The sequence below is a fragment of the Strix uralensis genome, chromosome 17 (assembly GCF_047716275.1).
Source record: "Strix uralensis isolate ZFMK-TIS-50842 chromosome 17, bStrUra1, whole genome shotgun sequence".
NCBI lineage: Eukaryota > Metazoa > Chordata > Aves > Strigiformes > Strigidae > Strix > Strix uralensis.
The window spans coordinates 16,292,423-16,314,210 of record NC_133988.1 but is presented as its reverse complement, the minus strand read 5'-3'; the positions used below and the strand labels follow the sequence as shown (position 1 = coordinate 16,314,210).

Here is a 21,788-nt window from a genome sequence, read left to right as displayed (position 1 = left end):
CCTGAGTCTTAACTTGGGGGGGTACAGAGCAGCCCAGGTCCTGCACACACATAAAACTTCAAGCTTGAACATTTTACATGGAACTATTTGCTTATTTTTAACTTCTACAAAACCACCTGGAAACAAGCAACCCTTATGGTTGCCCTTATTTGATGTGGGTTTTAAGCAATGTTGTAAATAACAAAACGGTCCCTGAGTGTTAGCGCTGATGGAGCACAATTTCTTAAAGGTCTGTGTCCCTCCAGCTCCATTGGGCTCTGGTGTCTGGTGTGCTGCAAGTTTGAAGGTTTTCCTATGCAGGGCGATTGTAAGGTCCCTGCTTGGCTTCTTGGGTCTGAACCATCTCCCCAGTGGAACTTTGCCCTCTGAGGGGATGCTCCTGGCCCTTTCTCTTCTACTTCTGCAGGACAAAAGGAGGAAAATTATCTTTGAGGTTTGTTGTTTTTTTTTTCCAGTCAGCTCAGGATGCAATTAGCCCCAACTCTGCTTTTCTTTAATATGGAGTTTTGTCCAGAAGCTAATGGAGAAGTTGAAGGAGGTGGCTGGAAAGCATGGCTAAATGAAAATGTTTCTCTCTGAAAACAGGCTTAAGTCAGCTAGCACGCTTCTGTTGTAAGGAGAGTAAATAAAGTGTGAGGGCCAGTAGTGTCACCTGAGCAGCCAAATTTGCTTCCAGGGGGACTTTCCTCCAGTGTCTGGTGGAAAAGTGGCCGTTTTAATAAGCGCCTGCCATCAGAGCAGTGTGTTTATTGGGAAGGCAGCAGATGTAGGACTTGTTGATGGCTTGGGCAACCAGGCGGGCATCGTCCTAGCCTCAGGATGCGTCTTCTGCCAGCGTCCGGGCGGAGGTGGCCTCGCTGGCCTGGCAGCAGCTCCGAGATGGTGGAGGGGTCCCGCTGGTGTGTCACCGGAGGGGCAGGTCTGTGCCAGGTTGGGGTTCAGGTGCTGGAGGCTGGGGCAGTCCCAGTTGGATGGTTTTGGCCATATCCACTGGAGGGCACTTGCAGTGTCGCTGCACACCCTGAATGACAGCATGAATTTGTGCCCCGCTCTTCGTTAGCAGCCTGACGCTCGGGACAGGTTCTGCCCTCACGTGTGCGCTCAGTGGGAGCGATGTGTGTGCACTCTTGGTGACGTCGAGGTTGGTGATCTTCAAACTGATCTGCTCTCTAGGACCAGCTTGCAGGATTAGGACCTAATAGCTTTAACATCCCCGTGAGCCCCTTTGTCACCCGGCACCGGGTGCTGATGGCATACGTGGCCAGGGAGTCTCATTTATCCCTGGCATCAGAAAGAAAAACCCTCTGGAAAAGAACCACCCAAAGCCTGTTATTGCAGGGATGGTTTTAAGAAGCGGGGGGATTTTTTTTAAAGTTGTAATATGGAGATTTTTTAAAAAGTTGTAATATGGAAACAACTAGCATGTAACTTTCTCTGTATCCTTCTTTTCTCCCCTCAGCTGGAGGTTGGCAGTGATGAAGAGCGTAAATTAAACGTGAGGTAAGCAGAGCTATTTGGCTCTAAACATCCTTTCCATCGTTGTTAATTGTCCGCCGTGTATCTGAGTCCTGATCCCGCACAGGACTCTGGCCTGGGGTGTGTGTGCTTGCCCGGAGGGGGTTGCATGGTCTGCAGAGAGCTGAACACTGGGGATGCTCTCTCCCTTATCAGTTCAGTTCTGAGACGAGTGCTTAATGAACTTAAAACATAAAAGAGGGTTTGTGGTTTGGTTTTTTTTTCCTGGTGGGAAGAAACTGGAAAATTGCTCATTAGCTCTGGGCACAGAACTCAACTGTTATCGCAGCATCTCTGTCTCTGCTGCTGCTCTCCAAGGTTGGGGCTCTGGGTCAGGAGGGGGGAACACTCCTAGGGTGGGGAGGGGAGAGCTCTGTTCATTCCTGGGTATTAACCATCAGGAATTCGACTCCTTTGATATCGGGGTTGTGTAGAGCCCCTTTTGTGCGAGAGGGAGGAAAAGGCTGAGATATCCTGCTGGAGAAGAGAAAGGCTTCTCTTGCTGACGTTGTGCAGAGATCAGAAGCTGGTTTGGTGGGTCCATGGTCTCGTGGGGCTCTGAGTAATGATGTGGATCGTTCACTCTAAACCTGTTGCAGCCAGCTCTTTACCCTCTAACCTATTAACCGCAGTCCGAGAGATAAAGGGTAAAAACACAACAGTGCTTCAGCAGGCTTGGTCTCTTCTTGTTACTACTTCCTACTTTAATTATCCTGGTTTCAGGTAAAAGCAAAGCCACTCGTGGTGCTGCTTGAAGTTCAGTCTTGTTGTTTCCACCCCATTTTATGCTTTGAGACCTACTGTGGTAGAGATACAAAACTGAGACACCGGTGGCAGTGGGTTTTCTGTTGCAGTCTGATGGACTGAGACAGGGACAAAGTGGAGTTACTGATTTGAAGTCTCGTTAACCTTGTGGTTTTGGGAGCAGCAAGAGATGTTAGGGTATAGACGGCTTTTACCCTGCAAGTGAAAGAGCAGAAAAGCAAAATTGCTCCTTTACAGAGTAGGACAGTGCCAGGCCTTGCTGTTTCTGTGTCTTAGGGGATTTGCCGTGGCTGCAGCCAGTCTGGGAACCGCGGTGTTCAGTGGCTGTCCTCCTTGCAAGCCCATGGGCCAGAAGTGGTGTATGTTTGGTTGCTGTGTGGTCTCCTGTGTTTAATGGCAGTCTGTAATGTCATTCGTTAGCTTATTTTCTGGAGAATGCATTTTGTATCGGGTAAAGCAAAATTCAGGATTCCTGGTTCTGCTCCCAGCTTGGCTGTGGGCTTATGGTGCAGTTCAGGGCTCAAGCAGGACCCCGCTGAAGTCATGAATAGCAACACATCCTTAACTCTTGTGCTTTTTCCCATGTTGTATTAAATAGTAACACTTAAGCAGTATGATAGTCTCTTCTTTTGTGTATTTGGTTCTTGTGCTGAAAGAGGGAATACTTCATCCCTCTTCATTACAGATTAACTCAATGACAATGTACAGATAAATCGCTGGGAGATGGTCGGTTTTGTGGCTACCTTTGGTCTGTCTGGCCTTATTGCATCCGTCACTGAGCAGAGCAACCGTGGGGGTGGGTGTAGTGAGACTGGCCTTAAAGGATGATGCTTTTCTGCTGGCCGTTGAAAAATGCAGCAGCACTGACTTCAGATCATGAGATCCCAAGAGCTTCCTCTGTCCTTCCATCCCTTGGGGCTGCTCTTCTGTATACAATTTTCAGGATAAGAATCTGGTAATTAAATCGCTAGATAGACCTCGAGAATAGGATGGCTCTTGTGCAGAGCCTTTGCTGTACTCGGGGGGGGGGGGGGTGGGGAAAGGACTGAAGAAGACGTGTGGCCCTAGTGTGGACACAGCGTAGGTGATAAATGAAGCTCCTCTCGCGGGGAGGTGGGTAGATCCTGTCCCCTTCCTGCCGACAGCTGCTCCAGATCAATTCGCTGAGACTTTATCCAGTGCCCATGGGGTGGCAGAATTGTTCAACTTCATTGCACTGCTTCTCCCAACAGCTGAGTTCAGGTCTCCTCTGAAAAAAATGAAGGAACGGGCTATGATGATATTTATGAATCTTTAAATCCTGGTCTAGCCTTGGTGGAGACTGAGGTGACAGCTGTGCTTTGTCACACGTGCCCTGGGCACAGGGGTCGGCAGTCCAGCGCCTGACTTTGCAGACCTCAAAGATCCTAACGGTTAGAAGGAGGAAGGGTTGTTGGAAACGAGACCCCGTCTTGCTGCCAGCTCAAACTGCGTTTCATCGATACAGGAGGGATGTGTTATTACACATTTATGACATAACGTATTCATCCACTTGATGAGCAGATTATTTTCATTCCAAAAAATTCCAGGATTTTCATTTGAGACAGCATAGTTGGATCTGGTTATATGAGCTATCTGATTTTTTTCTTGAAGGAACAGTTCTGTATCGTGGTTTTATAACCAGCCACGAGTCTTGCTGCTCTCTGGTCGAAGAGCACCAGACCTTCCTTATGGTTTCTGTCATTCCAAAATGCTTTTCTTTCTGTTTTCTCCCCAAAACAGCCTCTACCCTAAAATAAACCGAGGAGATGTGTTCTAGGTTCAGCTTTTCTTTCAAAGGTATTGTTGCTATCTGCGTTTTCTTAGACATGAATGTGCTTTAAAGTCTTCTCTCACTTTCCAAACATTTTGCAGAAGCCTCGATAAGGTAACATCCACACTGTTTCCAGCAGGCAGCCAGGAGTCCGTTTTGCTCCCCAGTGAGTAAAGATTCATATCAGAAGAAAAAGTAAGAGCACAGACTCAGATCTAACAGCCCAGTCGGGCTCAGTGCAGCTGGTGCAGGCAAGAGCTTGCATGTCTGATCCTCTGTTATCCGTGTCTGCTGAAATCTTCCTTCCCAAATGCCGATCAGCCACGGGGTGTTGTGGCTTGATCCCTTTTTTCCCCTAATGATGCAGCGCACCCACAGAACCTTGAGACATCTCACCCAAATCTTAATAAAACTGCTGGCACGGTTACGCCAAGTCCATGGGAGCGTGTGTTAGCTTAGAGTTAAGCACAACCTTAAGTTTTACAAGATCAGGGTTTGCTGAGTTCAGCACGAGCCTTGTGTGCGCGGTGCCTGCCACCTTATCGCAGAGCCACCTCGTGCTCTTTTAGCTCAGAACAACCTCAGAGAGGATGATATCAAGTGCGGAGGAGACCGAGAGCAGAGCTGAGCTCTCTTCAGGCAGACTGCTCTGGGAGAACAGGGTATGTGCAATTTTTCCTCCTTTTGGTGTAACCCGATTGACTTTCATCACTCACCGGCTCTCTAGCCCTAAGTCAGAGGAGATGTTTGACAAAGCCAGACGTGTTGTGAGTCTTGGCTGCTTCTCAGATGCGGTTGGCAAATGCAGCAAGATAATCACTGGTTTTAATTACAAACACAAGTAAGTTTGTTTAGCCAGTCATTCTGTAATCTTTGCCTTTATTGGCTTTCCCATGGCAATCTGAATGCGGTCAGACACAGGGCCGGGTGAGTGTTTTTGGGCACCTTCTGCAGGGAGATGGAGGCTGAACTGCTGCAGAAGGACCTAGGAGTTAGTTGTCTCCAGCCTCTGATCAAGCCTGAAGATTGTTATGGAAAGAACTGTTCTTGTTTGGCACCACTAAACCCAGTTTTAAGAGCTGGCAAGAGCAGCTCTGGGAGGTAAAAGTTTTTGGGGTTGGGCCTGCGTACATTTGCAGAGTCTTTTAATGGCAGACGCTGCTCTGGTGCTTCTTTATGTGCTGCGTGGCCACGGGGGAGTGTGAAGCAGAGACCCTGCATTCAGAGCGCTGCCTGGAGCGTCCCATGTCCTGCTGAACAGGGAAGTGGGGGAGGAAGAAGAGGACACTGGGGGTCTTCCTCTCTTTGCTGCTGCCAACCTGTGTTACTTAATGTTCCCAAGCCCCTTTCTCCCACCTGCAGCCTGGCAGATGACTATTAGCTCATCTTCTGAAACACTCCGAGTGTTAGGCCTGTTTGGTTTTATTCGGCATTAAAACCTTTCAGCTGTAAGAGTCATACGGCTTTTGAGCTCTGAGGAGCTTACGGCTGTTTGTGATGGGTCGAAGGCACCACATCCCTCTTGCTTTCCACCTCGCTTACTCGCCTTTGTGTTTTCCTTGATTACCTGGTCAGGAACAAACATGCTCCGCCACGATGGTTTGATAATCAGCTCTACGATTCCTTTAGTTACTGCTTTTTTTTGTTGTAGTTTAATGAGGTAAAGTAATTTTCTCTTTTGAATGTAGCGGAGTGACACTGGGCATTGGTTTGACTTGGTTTTGTGTTCGCTGCAGGAATTAGTGGAGCCCTCAGGTTGATGAAATCTCCCTTTGCAGCTCAGTGATCAACAGGAGGAGTAATTGCTGCAGACAGACTCTTTACAGAGCATCATCAAGTTTAGATTGGATATTAGGACAGATTTCTGCACCAAAAGGTTGTCAAGCACTGGGACAGGCTGCCCGGGGAAGGGGCTCAGTCACCATCCCTGCAGGTATTTAAAAGCCGTGTAGATGTGGCGCTGAGGGACGTGGTTTAGCGGTGGCCTTGGCAGTCTGGGGTTTATGGTTGGACTCGACAATCTTAAAGATCTTTTCCAGCCTCATCGATTCTGTGATCATCCCAGCTGGCCCGCGCCAGAGGACTCGTTAGAAGGAGGCTGTTTGGTTAAAATCGCTGTCATAAGGCGGATTCCGCGCCGGCGCTGCGGCTGGCCTCTTCGGTCGGGAAACTCGAAGAGCAAACCCAGCTCCAGCCACTGTTCAGGCTCTTTGCTGAGCACTGAGTGCCCACCCCAGCTAGGGATGTTTATACATTATACTTTATTGTATATTATATTTTAATGCACCAAAAATTATTTATTAACACCGTGATCTTTAACTTTTTTAGGGATTTATGAGCATGTTTTGCTGGAGGCAGCACAGAGTGGATGGCTTGTATCCGCGGGTTTGAGTGGCCGTGTTTATGGTACCGGGAAGGTGCCCGGGGCTGGGGGTACACCGGGGCAGCTGTCTTCAGGATTTATTTGCGGGGACAGCAGCTCATTACATACTGGACAAGCCCTGCTCACTGCAGAATTTATTGTCTCCCAGTTATTTGGTGGGAGATCTTGGGGCAGAAGTTGCTGACTTTATTAACTGTTCAAAACAGGACGCTGAATCACATCCTGGCAAGGCTGCAGCATCCTGCCTTAGCGTGCTCCATACAATGGGGAGGCGAATTCACAGGCTCGTGACCCTCGGTAACTTTGTGGCCCGTAGGTGTGGCCGTGGAAGCCGATGGAGATATAATTAGGCCTTTACATTTTGTCGTGGGTTGTGTGGGGACGTTCAAAGACCATGGAGCCGAGGAAGCATGCACTTATTTGACACTTATTTAAGATCTGGCCTCTCCAGGAAACTGTTGCTGACTTGAAGTTGAGCAACGTGAGGAGTTTACTTGGATGCAAGTAGAGGAACAGCAGGAGGCCTGCCAGTTTGAAGATGTGGTGATCCCTTTTCAGGGACCTTTTCAGAACTGTATATAAATCTCCTTTATATTTTTTTTCTTTTTTTTCCATGAAACCTTAGCAGTTTGGCAAAAAACAAAACAACTGGCCCTGTTATCAAAGGTACTGGCTTTGCGCTGAACATTTTTTCTTTCTCTAAAAGGCCAGTGTGGTTATTGTTTATTTAGGTGTTAGAGCTGGGTCAGAAAAATATTTGGGTTCCAAATGCCTCTTGATTTTAAATACCTTAATCTTTGATAATCGGTTGCCAAGATCTGTGAGTCAAGGATTTCTCATACAAATCAGAGCCGTGGTCTGCCTGACAAGTGCTCTTGAGATGTTTTCGAAGAATGTAGAATGGACAGAACACCTTCGCAGGCATGGCTTTACTTTTAATGAAGAGAGTGTTGAGGTTTTTATTTCCCGAACATTTACGCATCCCTCTGCAGCGTTGGAATCCCTGATGCAGGAGCACTCTGCTGCTACACAAAATACCAGAAAGCAAAATAAGCCCAGCCTTGAATGGACGAGAATGCAAACTGCGTCTGTTAGTTGTTTAGGTTTATCCAGGATCAGAAGGACTCTTCTTTGCAGAGCCTTACCTGTGTTTCTTGAAGAAATCCTTACTGCAAGAATTTCTAGTGAAGGCAGCTGCTGGGGGATCTGTGGCGGTGTGCTGCTGGCGGCTGGGCAGAAAACCTCTGGGGCTTAGCATCGGGGGCCAAGGCATCCAGAAATGCAGGGAATGAGACAAACTGTCCCTTTCAGGTTTTCCAGAGAGCTGCCAGGTTGGTTGTTTGCCCTGTCTGCCATCCAAATGGTCACATCCAACACTCGCATCCCTGCAGAGAGGGCTGCCTGTGGGGCTGCTCACAGCCTGCTGGCCTGTGGGCATCTCCCTCCCAGCCCTGTAAAACTGCTTGGACTACACATCTGCTTTGCTCTGCAGCACCGATTCTGCTTGTAAAAGATGGGTTTGGAGTGGACGGGAAAAAGAAGGATGATCCCGAGGTTTTTACCAACACTTTTCTTCTGTCTCGAGGTAGCTTTGCCCCTGGCTGACAGTCTCCGAATTTCTGGGGTGCTGGCTGCATACCCTTGGTGGAGCTGGGAAGGCAGGCTGAGGTCTAGCTAAACACTAGAGGGGATGTCAGGGCTGAGCTAGAACTTTTCTCATTCTGCTCTTACCCTGCATGATCTGTCCAGATTTATTTTATTTTATTTTTACGCCTTACCAATGTGTCAAGTACTCTCTGGTCTCTGCTGCCTTTTTTGGAGTCATTCTAAAACCCAGCAGCTAAGCTCTTTTTTGGGTTGCTGTGCCACCTCTGCCTGTAGGGTTCTCTCTCAGTCGTGCTTCCTACACCGTTGTCCGTGTCCTGGCTGACCTTCGTGCATGCCACTTGGAAGCTGCTTTCTTAATCCTTCAAACTATTATTCACCTTCCTTTTCTTTTCCAGTGGCGCCGTTGGAGAGTTTCCACTTGTTTCTCTGGTCTGTCTCTGGGAGACACCGCTGAGTGGGTGAAGTGGGGTGACTTAATAAGATAGTTTAAAGGATTAAAACAATGAGTTGACAGGAGGAATGCAGGAGGATCGGCCCGATGTGCCGACAGCTCGGCTGGGGAGGAGGACGGAAGCAGGGCCGGCTCCTGCCCGGGAGCACGGGCGAGAGGCTCAGCCTTTGATGTGCCCTCCACAGCAGGAGCCTGGGGGCCAGCATCATCCTACCTCTCCTTTAGCTTGGACCACAGCTGCGGGACACCTCCCCGGCACTCCCGGGCTTGTGGTCTGTCCTCCTCCGTACCTGCCGTCATGGAACAGCTATGGCAATAACATGGCAACAACAACATCCAAAAAAAGTGACTTGTAGGAAAACACAGGGTGTCTTTTGAGTCTTTTAGTGTGGGGGAAGAAGGGAGCCAGTGTTCTGGGAATAGCTGGCTTCCGTCAGACTGCCAGGATGCTGCATGGCAGAGGGTGCACTAGGTTGGATACCCACGTTGTTGCTAATGCTGGGACCTCTGTATATGCCTCTCGCGCTTCCCTGTGCCGGCTGCTGCTTTCCCCAACCTTGGCTTTTGAGTCTCCGAGTCCAGGAAAGCGTGAGCTGCTCCGTGTAGCTGTAGGGAGAAGCACTGCTCAGCCCTCACCGCAGGGCACACGCTGGGGACGCAGATGCTGGGAGTCTGTAGGGTTAATACTCCTAAGAGTGAGAGAAATGTTTCTTTATAGCAGTTAAATGAGCAGTTAAATGGTACAGGCTGAGGTTCAGAGAGGATCTGGCCCCAGCCTCCTGAGACAGCAGCTATCACAAAAATGACATCACTTTTCAGTGGGAATCTCAGAAATGCTCATTGCGATTCAAAAGGTTAGTTCCAAGCACATCGCATAGCTGGATGACGCTGTGATCAGCCTCGTGCCTTTTTGAACTCTGCGATTAATGGGATCAGCAAAAAGGATTTCTTTTCCTTGTGAAACAATCTCTTATTTTATTTGGCTTTTCACTATCCAAGTACTAGGGATTCCTAGAATTTTCTCTTTCCTGGCCGTTTGGGAGCTGTTCTGCTAACTTACGTTGCGCAAGTCTGCTGGAACAGGGAATAATCCTGCTAATTTGTTTGCTTCCCTCTTCCTGCCCTTTCTCTTGGACCGTTTATCCGAGCTGCTCCTGCGTTGCTTGCAGGCACAGCCCGGGTCGTGCTCTGCCCTGGGAGCTGGGCACTGCCCCAGTGTGGGGTACGCACGGCTGACCCGCTTCGGCTCCGTGCGGAGCTGGGGCCGTCGCTGCTCGAGCCCGAGGCATCGCTCACCCAGTGCGCAGGAGCTGCTGGAGGCACATCATCAGCAGTCTATTTATGTTAGGAAATTAGCTTTTGTGGGCTTCATGATTGATTTAGGTTTTTTTTTTCTTATTACTCTTTGTGCTCGAGGAGCGTTTGTATCTGGCGCTGTGAATGGCCTGCAGTGTCTCAAACCCTTCTTAGCATTCTTGCGCTGGGGATGTGGCCCACGCCTTTCAGCTGAACAATACATGTTCAGACTCCCCTTTTGTTGCTGCGCTGCTAAAAACACGAGAGCGAAGCCTGACGGGTCTTCCTGCCTGCCTGACCGTCTCGCTTCTCCTTTGAAATAGCTGGGGAGATGTTTGCTGCTGTGGAGAGGCGTTACAAGACACCCCCCCTCGGTGGGGGCTGTTGCCTGACCTCCTTGCAAGGAACTTGCATTGAGTGATGGTGCCTCAGCTGCACCTGAGGAAGGGGAGATGTTCTCTGTGGGTCTGAAGAAATGTCAGAGCTTGCTGTAGTTGGAGAAGAGGAGGCTCTGGGGAGACCTGAGAGTGGCCTCCCAGGACTGAAAGGGGCTACAGGAAAGGGAGGAGGCTACAGGAAAGGGAGGAGGGACTCCTGATCAGGGGGGTGGGGATAGGAGGAGGGGTAACGGTTTTAAACTGAGAGAGGGGAGATTTAGATGAGATCTAAGGAAGACTCTTCCCTGTGAGGGTGGGGAGGCCCTGGCACAGGTTGCCCAGAGAAGCTGTGGCTGCCCCCTCCCTGGAAGAGTTCAAGGCCAGGTTGGCTGGGGCTTTGGGCAACCTGGGCTAGTGGAAGGTGTCCCTGCCTGGGGCAGGGGGGTTGGAACGAGATGGTCTTTAATGTCCCTTCCAACCCAAACCAGTCTGTGATTCTTTGTGGTTCACAACTCCTGTTTTGGGTTTCTTCTTGAGGTGACTTGTTTTCAGCTCAGGAAGTCTGAGAAGTCATGAGTTTCTATAGCCCATCAAAGCTGCACCCTATTTTTTTGTAATAAAATAATATTTCAGAAGACAAACGTTTCCAAAAGTTGCTCTACAGGGAGCTGCCTCCGCCCGAGATGCATCACAGAGATTTCGGCAGAGGTAGAGCACCGCAGTCCGAGCGATGCTGGCAGCTCTCTCCGGCTTTAGCGAGTGTATTGGGCACCTGCAGTTCTGATCACGGGTCAGTTTATCAGCACATCACAAAGTCAACGCGTGTTTGCAATAGTACTTTGTTTTAAAACAACATGTAATGTGTTGAAGCTGGGTCTTTTGTGGTCCTGCTGCATGGGGAGCGCCCTGCTGGCCCCTCTGTGTGGCGATAAACCCTGCGTAGCGTGAAGTGGGGATGGTTGTGGCGATACTCTCAGCCATATTTGTAAAGGTGATGCCTTTGTTTCGTTTAATCTTTCTGTGGCACCGGACTCTGTGTGACTGGTGTGTGACACAGAGCAAAGGCCACTTGGAAACACTAAGTACTTTTTTTAAAAGCATGAGAAACAACCTGCTGCTGCTTTTAAAAGCTCCCATTTCTGTTTCTCAGGTTGTACAGTAGCATGTGAGCGAGTAGCTTTGAAGTTCATTTTTCCCTGGCGCTGTTTTGTGTCGCCCAGACCCCTTCTGAAGGCCCCTGTCTCGGTCAGGAAGCGTTATCTGATGTGCCTCCTATCAAGCCAAAGCAAGCAGTCGGTGTGCTTTAATTGTCACTTGGCTTGGGAAGCAGGGGCCGTGCAGCTGCTGCCTTGTCTTCCTGCCATTTCTCTCCCCGCATCTTCCTTTCTATTTGATGTGCTCATTTCCAGTTTAGTTTATGTTGCTATTTCGGTCCAGCTGCGTGACGGCCCTTTGGCTCGCTGCAGCGGTGCCCTGGCTTCAAATCCACCCTCTGGCCCGGCGAGGGCCCGGCTGGGCTGCGGGAGCACCCGAGGGGACTGGCTGGGTCCCCGAGCTGCAGCACCGCGGCAGAGGGGTGCGCCAGGAGGCCCCTCTCCAGGGCTGCGTTTCGTGTTCTTAATTGCCTGGAGGTGGCTGGGCTTTTCCCAGACTGAGCAGAAAACGGGGCGGGGGGTGAAGAAAAGGGGGGGGGGGGTGGAAAATCAGTTCTCTTCCTCCTTATCAAGTGGGCTGTGGAAAAGGGAAGTGTGTTTAATTTTGTGGCGCTTGGGAGGCCTGTTTTTTCCTCACCTTATCAGTTTGGAAACATTTTGAGCAGAAGATTCCATAAAACCCAAGGAGCCGGGAGGCACTACCATGTTTGTGCCTTTTTAAAATTGCGACCAGTTTTGAAAGAAGCAAATACTGGTTTTTTGTTGGTGGGTTTTTTTTTTTTTTTGGCCTAAAACATAGACCTGGCTGCAGGAGGGCAGCTCCTCTGGGCACGGGGAGAGGTCTGCATGCGGTGGGTAGGAAGGGCAGGACAAGCGTGCCGGCTCCTAACCGTGGCGTTGATGGATGCCGGGTGAGGGGGTGTTCCTGCTCCGGCACGTCTGGGCTGTCAGATGAGCCCAGAGGCCATCGCTGTCCCCTGAGCGCTCCGGCTCAGCCCTGATGGATAGATGACCTTCTCTGCCCCCGCGCCACGCGTTCGTTTTGTTCCATTAGTGAGGGGGAAATTAAGAAATTTAATTTGACAGAGATTTAGTGCCTGGAGAGCGTGATGGTAGCCCTGTGCCTGGGCAAGGGTTCATTGCAGGGCTTTTCTGGCACATGGAGCTCAGCGCCCGAGCTGCACAAGCACCTGGCAGTCAACAGTGAGAGAGTTGCTCGAGGTGAAAGGTTAAATAGAAACAGAGAAAGCTTCAGGTGGGGGTAGATAATCTTGAAAGGACATTTGGAATATTGTATCTTTGGGAGAGGCGGGTATAACTTCAGTGTAGAGGCCAGCTCCAAACGTTCGCTGAAGCAAGCTTTGAGACCCATCAGGTGCACGTGCCTCGGTTCTCGGGCGGTGCTGGGGACAGCCTGTGCGAGGAGCAGCTCCCCTCTGCCCCCTGAGCTCCCTGCCCTCCGTCCTGCCTCTGGCTGGGGCGCGGGGCTCTCGCATCCCCGAGGACAGTGCGGAGCGAAGCGGGGCAGAGTGGCAGTCTGCTCTTGTTCCCTACTAAAATGTGCTCTAAGAGTAGAGCTGTAAGCAAGCAGATCTGAACGGCACTCGCACAAAATGGGCCTCTCGGTTGTGATCCGCGTCAAACGCAAAGATAACAAGTTCATTAACAGCTCCAGAAATACCCAGGGTGGTTGCGGGTGTGGTGATAAGCCAGGCGCCTTGGGCATCCCGTGCACCAAGTGGTCCCGCAGCAGTTCTGGGAGCAGCAGGGATACCCGGACAGACACAAACTCTGATGTTTCTGTGTTTTGCCTCTTTTAGCCGGGTACTATTTTTTAATTCTTAGACTAGCAAGAGACTGCTGAATCAACCTCAGGCTTGGCTGTGTCTTCCCAGGGAATGTGGTTTTCTCTCTACTAACTTCTGTGTATGGATATTTATTTTGAGATGAGTTATGTAGCTATAAGATATATTAATAGAGTGTTTTCTTGCATCCTGCAAGATGATTACGTCTTATGTGAGATTTCCCATTAAAACAGGGAATTCAAATAACCAGGGTTTCTTCCTGGGACACACCACAGCCTGAGCCACAATGGCAAAGCAAACTGCTTAGGGAAAACTGTTCTGTGACCGGCAGCTGGCTTCCAGCTCGCTCTGTCTGTCCAGTAACGCGAGCAGCTCTGTCTCTTGTCCCAAAACCCAGTATTTTCAACAGATTGCTTATTGGCATTTGTGGACCCCGGGGGGCAGCATTTTGTAATGATTAAAAGGCAATGCCTATTGTGTTCTTAAGCAACTCGAAATGTAATTGATGTGTGTTGCAGCCACGCTCTTCTGGAGCTTTCCCAAAGGGGAAGAAATATTTCCTTTTCAAGTTGAGCAGCACGGAGCCAACGGATGGAGCAAGGGACAGTGAAGCAAGAGACGCTCCTCGCCAGCCCCTGGGTGCCACCCCTCTGGGCCCCAGCTTTAGGGACAGCAAAGCACCGTAGCTGTCTGCACCCTCCTGCTGCCACTCTTGGCATTTCCCAGATGCTTGTAAGCAGAGGTTTTCACCTCCCTTAGGGGGTTAATGCCATCAGTTTGGTAAGCAGAGGTCACGGAGTGGAAGGAGGATGGGGGCTTCAGCTGTACTGGAGCACCAGGGTCCTGGGGCTGTGACAAAACTCGTGGGCTCTGCGTTTATTTGAGAGCCTGAAGTGAAGTGGCTGCGCTGAGCAGGATTCCTGGAAGGGCATCCAGGGAACGGGTGGTTTCTGTTGTGCGTGCCAGTCGGGCCGGGTGAAAATTGAACAGAAAGCTGCTTCTCCCCCTGCTTAGTACTGGTGAAACACGAGCAGGGCATTCTGGTTTAAGCCTAGAGAAAGGATTAGGGGTCTGCAAGGAACAAGTCTTCGGTGGATTTGATTATAGCCAGCCACTAACAAATAAATACCAAGCCACCTGAAGGACTCTCTTGTTCAGTGGCAGCTCAGTAACTCACGACTCTGAAAATCAAACTGTGGTAGCTGTACAGTAAGTGAAGAAGCATTTTAATTTGACAGCTAATGCCTATGTCATAACTATGTTACACTGGTGTCATGCGGAGTTTTAATTACAAAGAAACAAACAGGCATTAGTTGATACGATGCTTTTTATCTAGTCCTGTCCCAGGGAATATGGACTTTCTACAGCCACGGGCTGCTCCGCGCTGGGGTTGCTGATAGGCACTGCCTTGCCTTCAGAGCATGCGGGAGGAAGCAAACAAACAAACAAGTCTGGAGGAGGGAGATGATTAGACGAGCCTCAGCTGGTTTTTCCCCCTCCTGAATGGCCCTCTTTCATCAGGATATGTTAGGACAAGTGCTTTTTCAAGCCAGGATATCAGTGGAAGACAAAGTGTTCTGTAAAAGTCATCCAGTTCCTGGGTAGCATCAACAGACGCGATTTCTCTGCTCCGCACAGAATATACGGTCAACCTTTTCTTTTCCTTCTTTTCTTTTTGTTTTTAAATGGGTTTAGAAGCAAAAGGATGTGAGTTTTACAGCTAGTTATGAATCTTTTCGAATTTACTGACTTCTGTCTGACGCTTGGGCCAGCACAATGCTTCTGCTGTTCAAAGAAAACCAGTCCAAATTAGTATGTATAAGCCACTCGTTTTTATGCTGCTAACAAATGCTGCTTACTAGGGCATTTATCACTGCTGCTGAGGGTCAAAAGTTGGGGATGTTCTTTAATGATAGGATTTTTCTGTTCTTTAGGAGATTTTTTTATAAAGGCTGGAGTTTTAGTTGTTTACTGGAACTGCAAGATTTAAAAGGGTTTTTTAAAACTGGGTTGGGATATCGTGCCTTGCCTTTTTCTCACTTGTATTTTGGTGGCTGTCTTTTAGAGCAGTTTTATGAAGCAACTGAGAGCAAAGAGTGTTCCTAGAGCGGAGATAAGGGACGGTGTTGGGTAATGTTGCTGTTTCAGTATGGTGTAAAATAGGAGCTTTCTCAGAGGGGCTTGGATGCGTTACCTCTGTACGGCACCGTGCTGGCCGTATGGAAACGGGAGCTTATGTGGAAATGGGTGAGCACGGGTAGTGCTGGGGAGGCACAGCCAGTCTGAGTCACGGCAAGCTGCGCTTCGTAAGGTTAGGGCGCAGTTTAGGGAACAAACATTTAAATTAAAAACGAAATCTTGCTCTCAACAGGTTCTTTGGCTTTGCTTTCCGGTTCATTTCCATGCAGATGGATACACGGTGACAGAAATGTTGCGATGTGGGTTGTCCTTTTCCTGCAATCGCTTTCTGCTCCTGCAGCGCAGATTTCTTATTTGCCTGCAACTGGGAATATTCTGCTTTTTTGTAAAAGATTTCCTGACTGCAAGAGAGGAGAACATCAGGCGAGATGAGCTGTCAGAGCAGGAGTTGCAGATGCCTTTGGGAAGGAGCTCTGTCTCTTCCAAGGTTCTCCCTGCTGTAGAAATCCCAGTCAGTACTTTATTAGGGGTAGAAGAATATCCTTTGGGATATTTTTTCACTTTCCCAAAGAAATATTTCCCAAAATTCTTGGGCCAGGAGTACTGTGATTTATCTCCTCGTGCGTTACCTAACCGTTCCCTTCCTCTTGCTGAAAAAGCAGATGAGTGTGCGTAAAGCCGGTATGTAGCTGAATATCCTATACATGGTGTTGGCGTCACTGCTTTTGTGTAACTCCTGGCCTTTTTTAACACTTTCCTGTGAGATCTGGTGTGTGAAGGAAACAAGACTCTTCCTGACTTATGGAATGAACTGAATTCCCATTTGCAGCAGTTCTTGCATTAGCGTGTGTGCCAGGCGGAGCGGAGCCGGCGTTTTGGATCACAAGCGAACTCTGCGCAGCTCCTGCTCTGACACAACTTGCTAGAAGCGAGTGGTGGTGAGTGCTAGAATACTGTGGGGGTGTAAATGGAGAAAAGCTTGTTTTAATTAGAGTGCAGTTGTCCTGCTGGCATTTTATTGATCTATGACTTGTGGAGCCTGGAACTTCGGCGAAAACTTTAGTTCACTTAAAAGCAGCTGAGATCTCCAATTTAAACCTGATCCAGATTTTTCTGGGAACTTTGCACCTTGAAGATTCAGTTGAAAAATGAGAAAGCTTTGACTGGGAACTTTGGCTGTGTTCTCAGAGAAGGGAAAAGCTGAACTTGCAGCAAAAGCTGAAAAGACATGAAATTTATGTCTGTCTGCACAAAAACACAACGGTAGAACGGAGCATTAGTGCTCGCTTCTGCCCAAAGGCAAAGACCCCGGATAAAGTACAGAACAGATGAATGCTGGGAGTAGTAACTCCTGTGGGATCATTTTCTGTAGCATAAGTAACTCCCGTGTAGCACAATCTCGTAATGGAGCATTTATACTTAGTAGATAGCAGACAGTAATTAATGATGATCTATGTTTGGAAGCGTAGGGCGGCAGAAAATTGGGCTTTGTAACAAGGAATGTCTCTTGTGATGTTTTGCGCGGTGTAGGAAATGCAGTGTAAGCAGTTACTGTGGCCAACTAAAAGGTAGCTTAGTAGATGTTGATTTTCAGCCTTGTGGGAAATGCGAACTTTACCGCTTATGTCCAAGTCTATTTCTAAAACGCTCCTGAGCGCGTTATGGTACTGTGTAATTAGGCTTGTGCTGGTGCTTACTGTAACTACTGATTTTGTTCAGCCTTCTCTCTAGTTACGTTCTGGGGCCTCTGTGTCATTCGACTCTGTGGAAATATCGTTACGTATTTGCACATACTGCGACCTGCCTTCTTATCAGCAGTGTTTTCCAGGACGGCTGTATCTAGCCAGAGCAAAGCCAAATCTATGCTATTGTGTCAGTTGTTTTTTCCCCCGAGGTTTCAGTGCAGTTTCCTTTCTCTTGTGATGTGCAGGTTTCATCTGCCCTCCCTTCCTCTTTAAATCTACAGACAGTTTATGGTTGCATGTTCTTGTTTTTGCATTCCAAAGAAATCTCAAGAACTGAAATTAGTAGGAACTGATTGACTCAGGTCCCCATCTTCAGTCATTTTACAGGTCTAAGCCTGTAAAAAGTCTTACCCTCTACGGTTTTTAAATTGCAGAATTTGATAATCAAATGATAGTCATTTTCAGCCCATGACAGCTCAGGCAAGTATCTCCCGCAATGGTCAAGTAATAAAATGTTGGTGGGAAATGACACGTGAATAATCCGTGAATAATCCTGGAGCCGTGCCGTGCAAGTGGCAGGACCAGACTCTGGGAGCAGCTTCTCATGACAAAGTCCTGCTACGTTTTAGTGAGGGGAAGCCCTTCCTTTCCTAGGCGTACAGACCTGAGCACGCATTTTTGCTGATATTTCTTTCCAGTTGACTTCCTCTGTCATTTGTTTTCCAGCCTAAGCGAGAGCTTTTTCATGGTGAAAGGCGCAGCCCTTTTCTTACAACAAGGAAACAGCTCCCAGGGCCAGCGAAGTCTCCAGCATCCTCACAAACATGCAGGTAGTAGATGAAATCACCTACTGAAATTCTTTTTCCCTCTTGCTTTGCTGCTCATCCCGTCCGTGCGGGCAGGTTAATAGCACACGTGGGTGGGTGGATGACTCCTCTAATTGTCATAGTGGGCCTTGTACAACCTGCTGGGTAAAACCAGGTTTTCAGCCCACCTGCTTCGAATGGGAACGTATGATTATTGAGTCTTTGTTTAAATTTCTGTCGTTATCTCGGAACTGTAACTGGAGCAGAAATTTATTCTCTGCAGACATCACGGCATTCAGCATGGCGTTCTTTCGGCAGGGAAGCCTGCTGAGCCAGAAGGTCTGTGCTGAATATGGCTCCCTGTTTCCTGCAGCCGCAGATGAAGAAATGTCCCTTGTGCTTCAGTGATTTGATCTTTGCCCTTTGGCCTGTGGGGAGGAAAATTGGATGGGCTGAGTCACAGGGCTCTAGCACCTCTTCTGTAGCAATCGAGGTCCTGATTCAGCACGGCAGGGACGTTTCTCCGAGTGCTCTCCCAACCTCCAGTAATCTGAAGCTTGGGACTTTTGGTGCCAGCTGACAGCATTTGTTCTTTTGAAACTACCTGTTGCTGGGTTGGTTTGATGTTGCCGGTAAGAGTGAGGAACATTTTAACAGGATTTGGGTCTCTGGATAGACGTACATTTCTTAGCTCCTTATATCCCCTTTCCTGGTTTCAGGAAAATCCCCTTTTCAGTTAACTCATCACAATCTGGCCTGTAAGAGTTTATCACGGTTAAAGAACAGACTGTCCTTGTTCCCCCAGTCCCTTCCAGTGTGCCAGACTGGTGGGAAGAAGCGGCAGGGAGTTGTACGGCGAATGTACGTGAGGATTGATAAGCAGATAGGGGGTTCAGGAAAGTGGATTCTACTTACCCCGTGTTTTTATGCCTTCTGTCTTTGACAGTTTTGGAATAAGGGATTACTGGGAAAGAAGAAATAAGATCATCGGGGCATTTTGAGAGCAGGAGCATGTGGGAAAGGCACAGTGTGGTACTGTGTGTCTGCTGCTTAGTAAACACTCCAAGCACAAAGAGGGTGTTTGAATGCCAAGCTTGGCTTTGGGTTTCTCTAATTGTCAGCAATTTCATATACCCAGCAAACATCCTACGGAAGGAATTTTATCTTGTATGGAAAGTTATGAGTGCATTACCGAGTTATTAGAAGTGAACTTGTTTTGTTTTCTTGTAGATTGGTTGTTCCTTTCGCTTGCTTTCACCGAACAGAAATGTACCCACCGCTCTAGAGCTCAGGGGACTTGTTGCACGAGCAGCACTTTGTTTGAGATAGAAGGGATCCATCACCCGAACAAGTCAAAGTTTTTTTTTTTTCTCCTTTGTTCTTTTTTTTTTTTTCAATCAGAGTTGTTCCTCCTGCCTCTTCCTCCCCTGTCCTCAGTGCCCATATCTTTGTCTTCTCTGAGATGCTGTAACAGGAAGAGTGTCATCATTTGAGCCAGTCACAGGTGGTCTCAATTTATTTGGTAGCTTCCAAATACCGTAAGGTCACGTTCTCACACACCCAGATAATGGTCATCCAAGCAGCTTGCTTCTGTTACTGTTCTCTGGGACAGCAGAGTTAATTGGCCTCCCTGAAATGGTATTTTTTTGACTTAGAAACATCCAGTTTCATGAAAGGTCAAGGCTCTGCCCATTCTTAGTGCAGCAAGTGAGACCCTTTCTGATTATTTCTCTGCTTTCTCTGCAGGTGATTTGCCGCAGCACCTCCAGGTGATGATCAACCTCCTTCGCTGTGAGGATAGGATCAAACTAGTAAGAAGAGATGCATTTTTTTTTTTCTCTCCTTTCTGTTGGAGGTGTTTGAAACAGACCTGTAGAGGTTCATGAAAAGCATTGGCAAATCCTAGGTTTGGGAGTCAGATTAACTCTGTGCTGGTTGCCAGCCCTTCTGCGTTTTCCTGTCCATGCCTTTTGCCCTGGTCCTTACATCCAGGTAATGAGTTGGGTCAGGCAACTGATCTCTCTGAAGTGTGTTTTGTTAGGTTTAATTTTCCAGTCAGCTGACAATATACAGGAGAAGAAACAGGAGCTTGCTGATGCTAGTGGACGCTCTTAAGTCAGTCTTGAAGTTGCATTCAAATGGGGCTGGGCTTTCTTTTAAAGAAATCTGCAGATTAGATAGAATCTTCAGGTTACATTTCGTAGTATTTGTCCAAACTGGGGCAGGTAATCTCTGCTGACCTGCTCCCACCCCGATGCCAAGTCAAACTGGCAACTAGCCTTGCTGGAAGATGGGCCATCTCCCCCTGTGTCTTTCATACTGCAGCTAAATAAAGCTTTTGGGCACAATTACCTTAAAAAAAATATTAGGCAGCAATGGAAGTAACAACTGTCCAAAAGCTAGATTGCAGAGCTTGATGACCTTTTTCTAGGCTGTCCGTTTGGAAAGTGTGTGGACAGACCGAGTCCGGTACATGGTGGTTGTGTACAGCAGTGGACGACAGGACACAGAGGAGAATATTCTGCTGGGCGTGGATTTTTCCAGCAAGGAGAGGTATGTCTGAGGCAAGGCTGGGCTTGGAAATCGGGCAGGCTGGGTTCTCTGGAAAGCCTGTCAACACCAGACTGTCCCCAAGCAGTTGGTTTACATGTATCTGCAAATTCTAGCAAGAGAAAGGACATGTTTGAGTTTTCTGACCAGTTATGAGGGTGATTTTTGTTCCAGAAAGCTTTTGGTCTCCTTGGGATCTCTGTAATTCATCTGTAGGGCTGTGGCATCTACCTCACCTGTGGTAGTTTGCTGTCTGCTCACTACAAAATGCTCTTGCAGACACATTTGCAAAACTGGAACTTATTCTATCCACCAGACTTCAAATCTGTTGATGGTATGATGCAATGGAGCTGGGTTTTGGGGGGAGGGAGTAGCTTGGCTGCCAACTAACATCAAAAAACAATACTGCAAAAGTACCTCCAAAACCAACAAACAAATGTGTCAGTAATGAGCTGTTTCTTTTATCTAACTGATAAGAGCACGTAATATTTTGAAAGGCAAATAAAATATTTTGTTATCGCAGACCCTCTTGCATTATTCCAGTTCTAGGTGAGTAAACCAAGGCAGAAAAGCTCTTGGCTCGGAGAGACGGGGCTGGTTTGGCAGAGCTGGAGTTAGAAGTCAGAGCTTCCAGACTGTTGTTTCTGTTCTCCGATGATTTAGCAGGCTGCCATGTTGTGCTGGCGCAGCCAGCGTGACTTTTGTTTTCTTTTTGGAAAACCTCCGTGGTTGTCTCCAGCGCTCTAAGTGGAAGGGGGGAGCTTTTTGTGCTGCAGTGAGACATGCAGGAAAACTTGTAGCCGGCCTTCCTAGTAAGATGCTTGTCACTGGCATCGATGCTGCCTCTTGTATCTGCTATTAAACGAACTGCTGTTTGTGTAACAGAGGAAGTTCTGACGGAGAGTTTCCTCGTGGCACACTTAGTGTGCAACAGCAGTGAATGTTGGCTCTGTCATCTTCACATCTGAAACAACCTGGCAGTAATTTGCTCCTGGTGATTATTGATGTGAGACAAGAGGAAAGATGGAAGAGTTATGACAAATCCATTCTAACTGTAAGGTTAGCTGCCAGTTCAGTTACTGTCTCCTCTGAAAGTCAAAGTTTTTTGTTAATTAAGGGTACGTCTCCTGCATAAAGAAGTCAGTTGGCATTAGCAGCTCCATCAGTGACTCCATGGCTCTGTGTTGGGGCTGAAATGTCACTGCTGAGCTGTAAGTGTTCTGACTGCTGACAGTTTGACTAGTTGGGCGCTTTTGTGGGTTTTATTCCTTTTACATGTGTTTAATAAAAACCATTTTTTTCGCAAAGCTCTAAAGTGCACATTGTCCACATGTGTGTTCAAACTGGCCTGTCAAGTCCTTTGATCTGCTGTAGAAAGCGGCTGAAGGCTTAAAAAAGAAAGGAAAAGAACAAAACCAAACCCGAGTTCTTTGCTAACTGGCTGTTGCTGTATGCATCCCAA

General features: G+C 48.2%; 1 protein-coding gene across 11 annotated transcripts in view; it reads left to right on the top strand.

Annotated features, from left to right (window-relative positions):
• The window catches only part of SSH1 (slingshot protein phosphatase 1), a 40,875-nt gene that overhangs the window by 3,607 nt on the left and 15,480 nt on the right, over positions 1–21,788 (top strand). For 3 of the 11 annotated variants that reach the window (XM_074887620.1, XM_074887618.1, XM_074887617.1), the window contains 4 exons: positions 1,460–1,500; positions 17,697–17,800; positions 19,523–19,587; positions 20,208–20,329. In XM_074887620.1, coding sequence (XP_074743721.1) covers positions 1,460–1,500; positions 17,697–17,800; positions 19,523–19,587; positions 20,208–20,329 — 332 coding nt within the window. The other 8 variants (XM_074887624.1, XM_074887621.1, XM_074887619.1 and 5 more) reach the window with 7 other exon arrangements.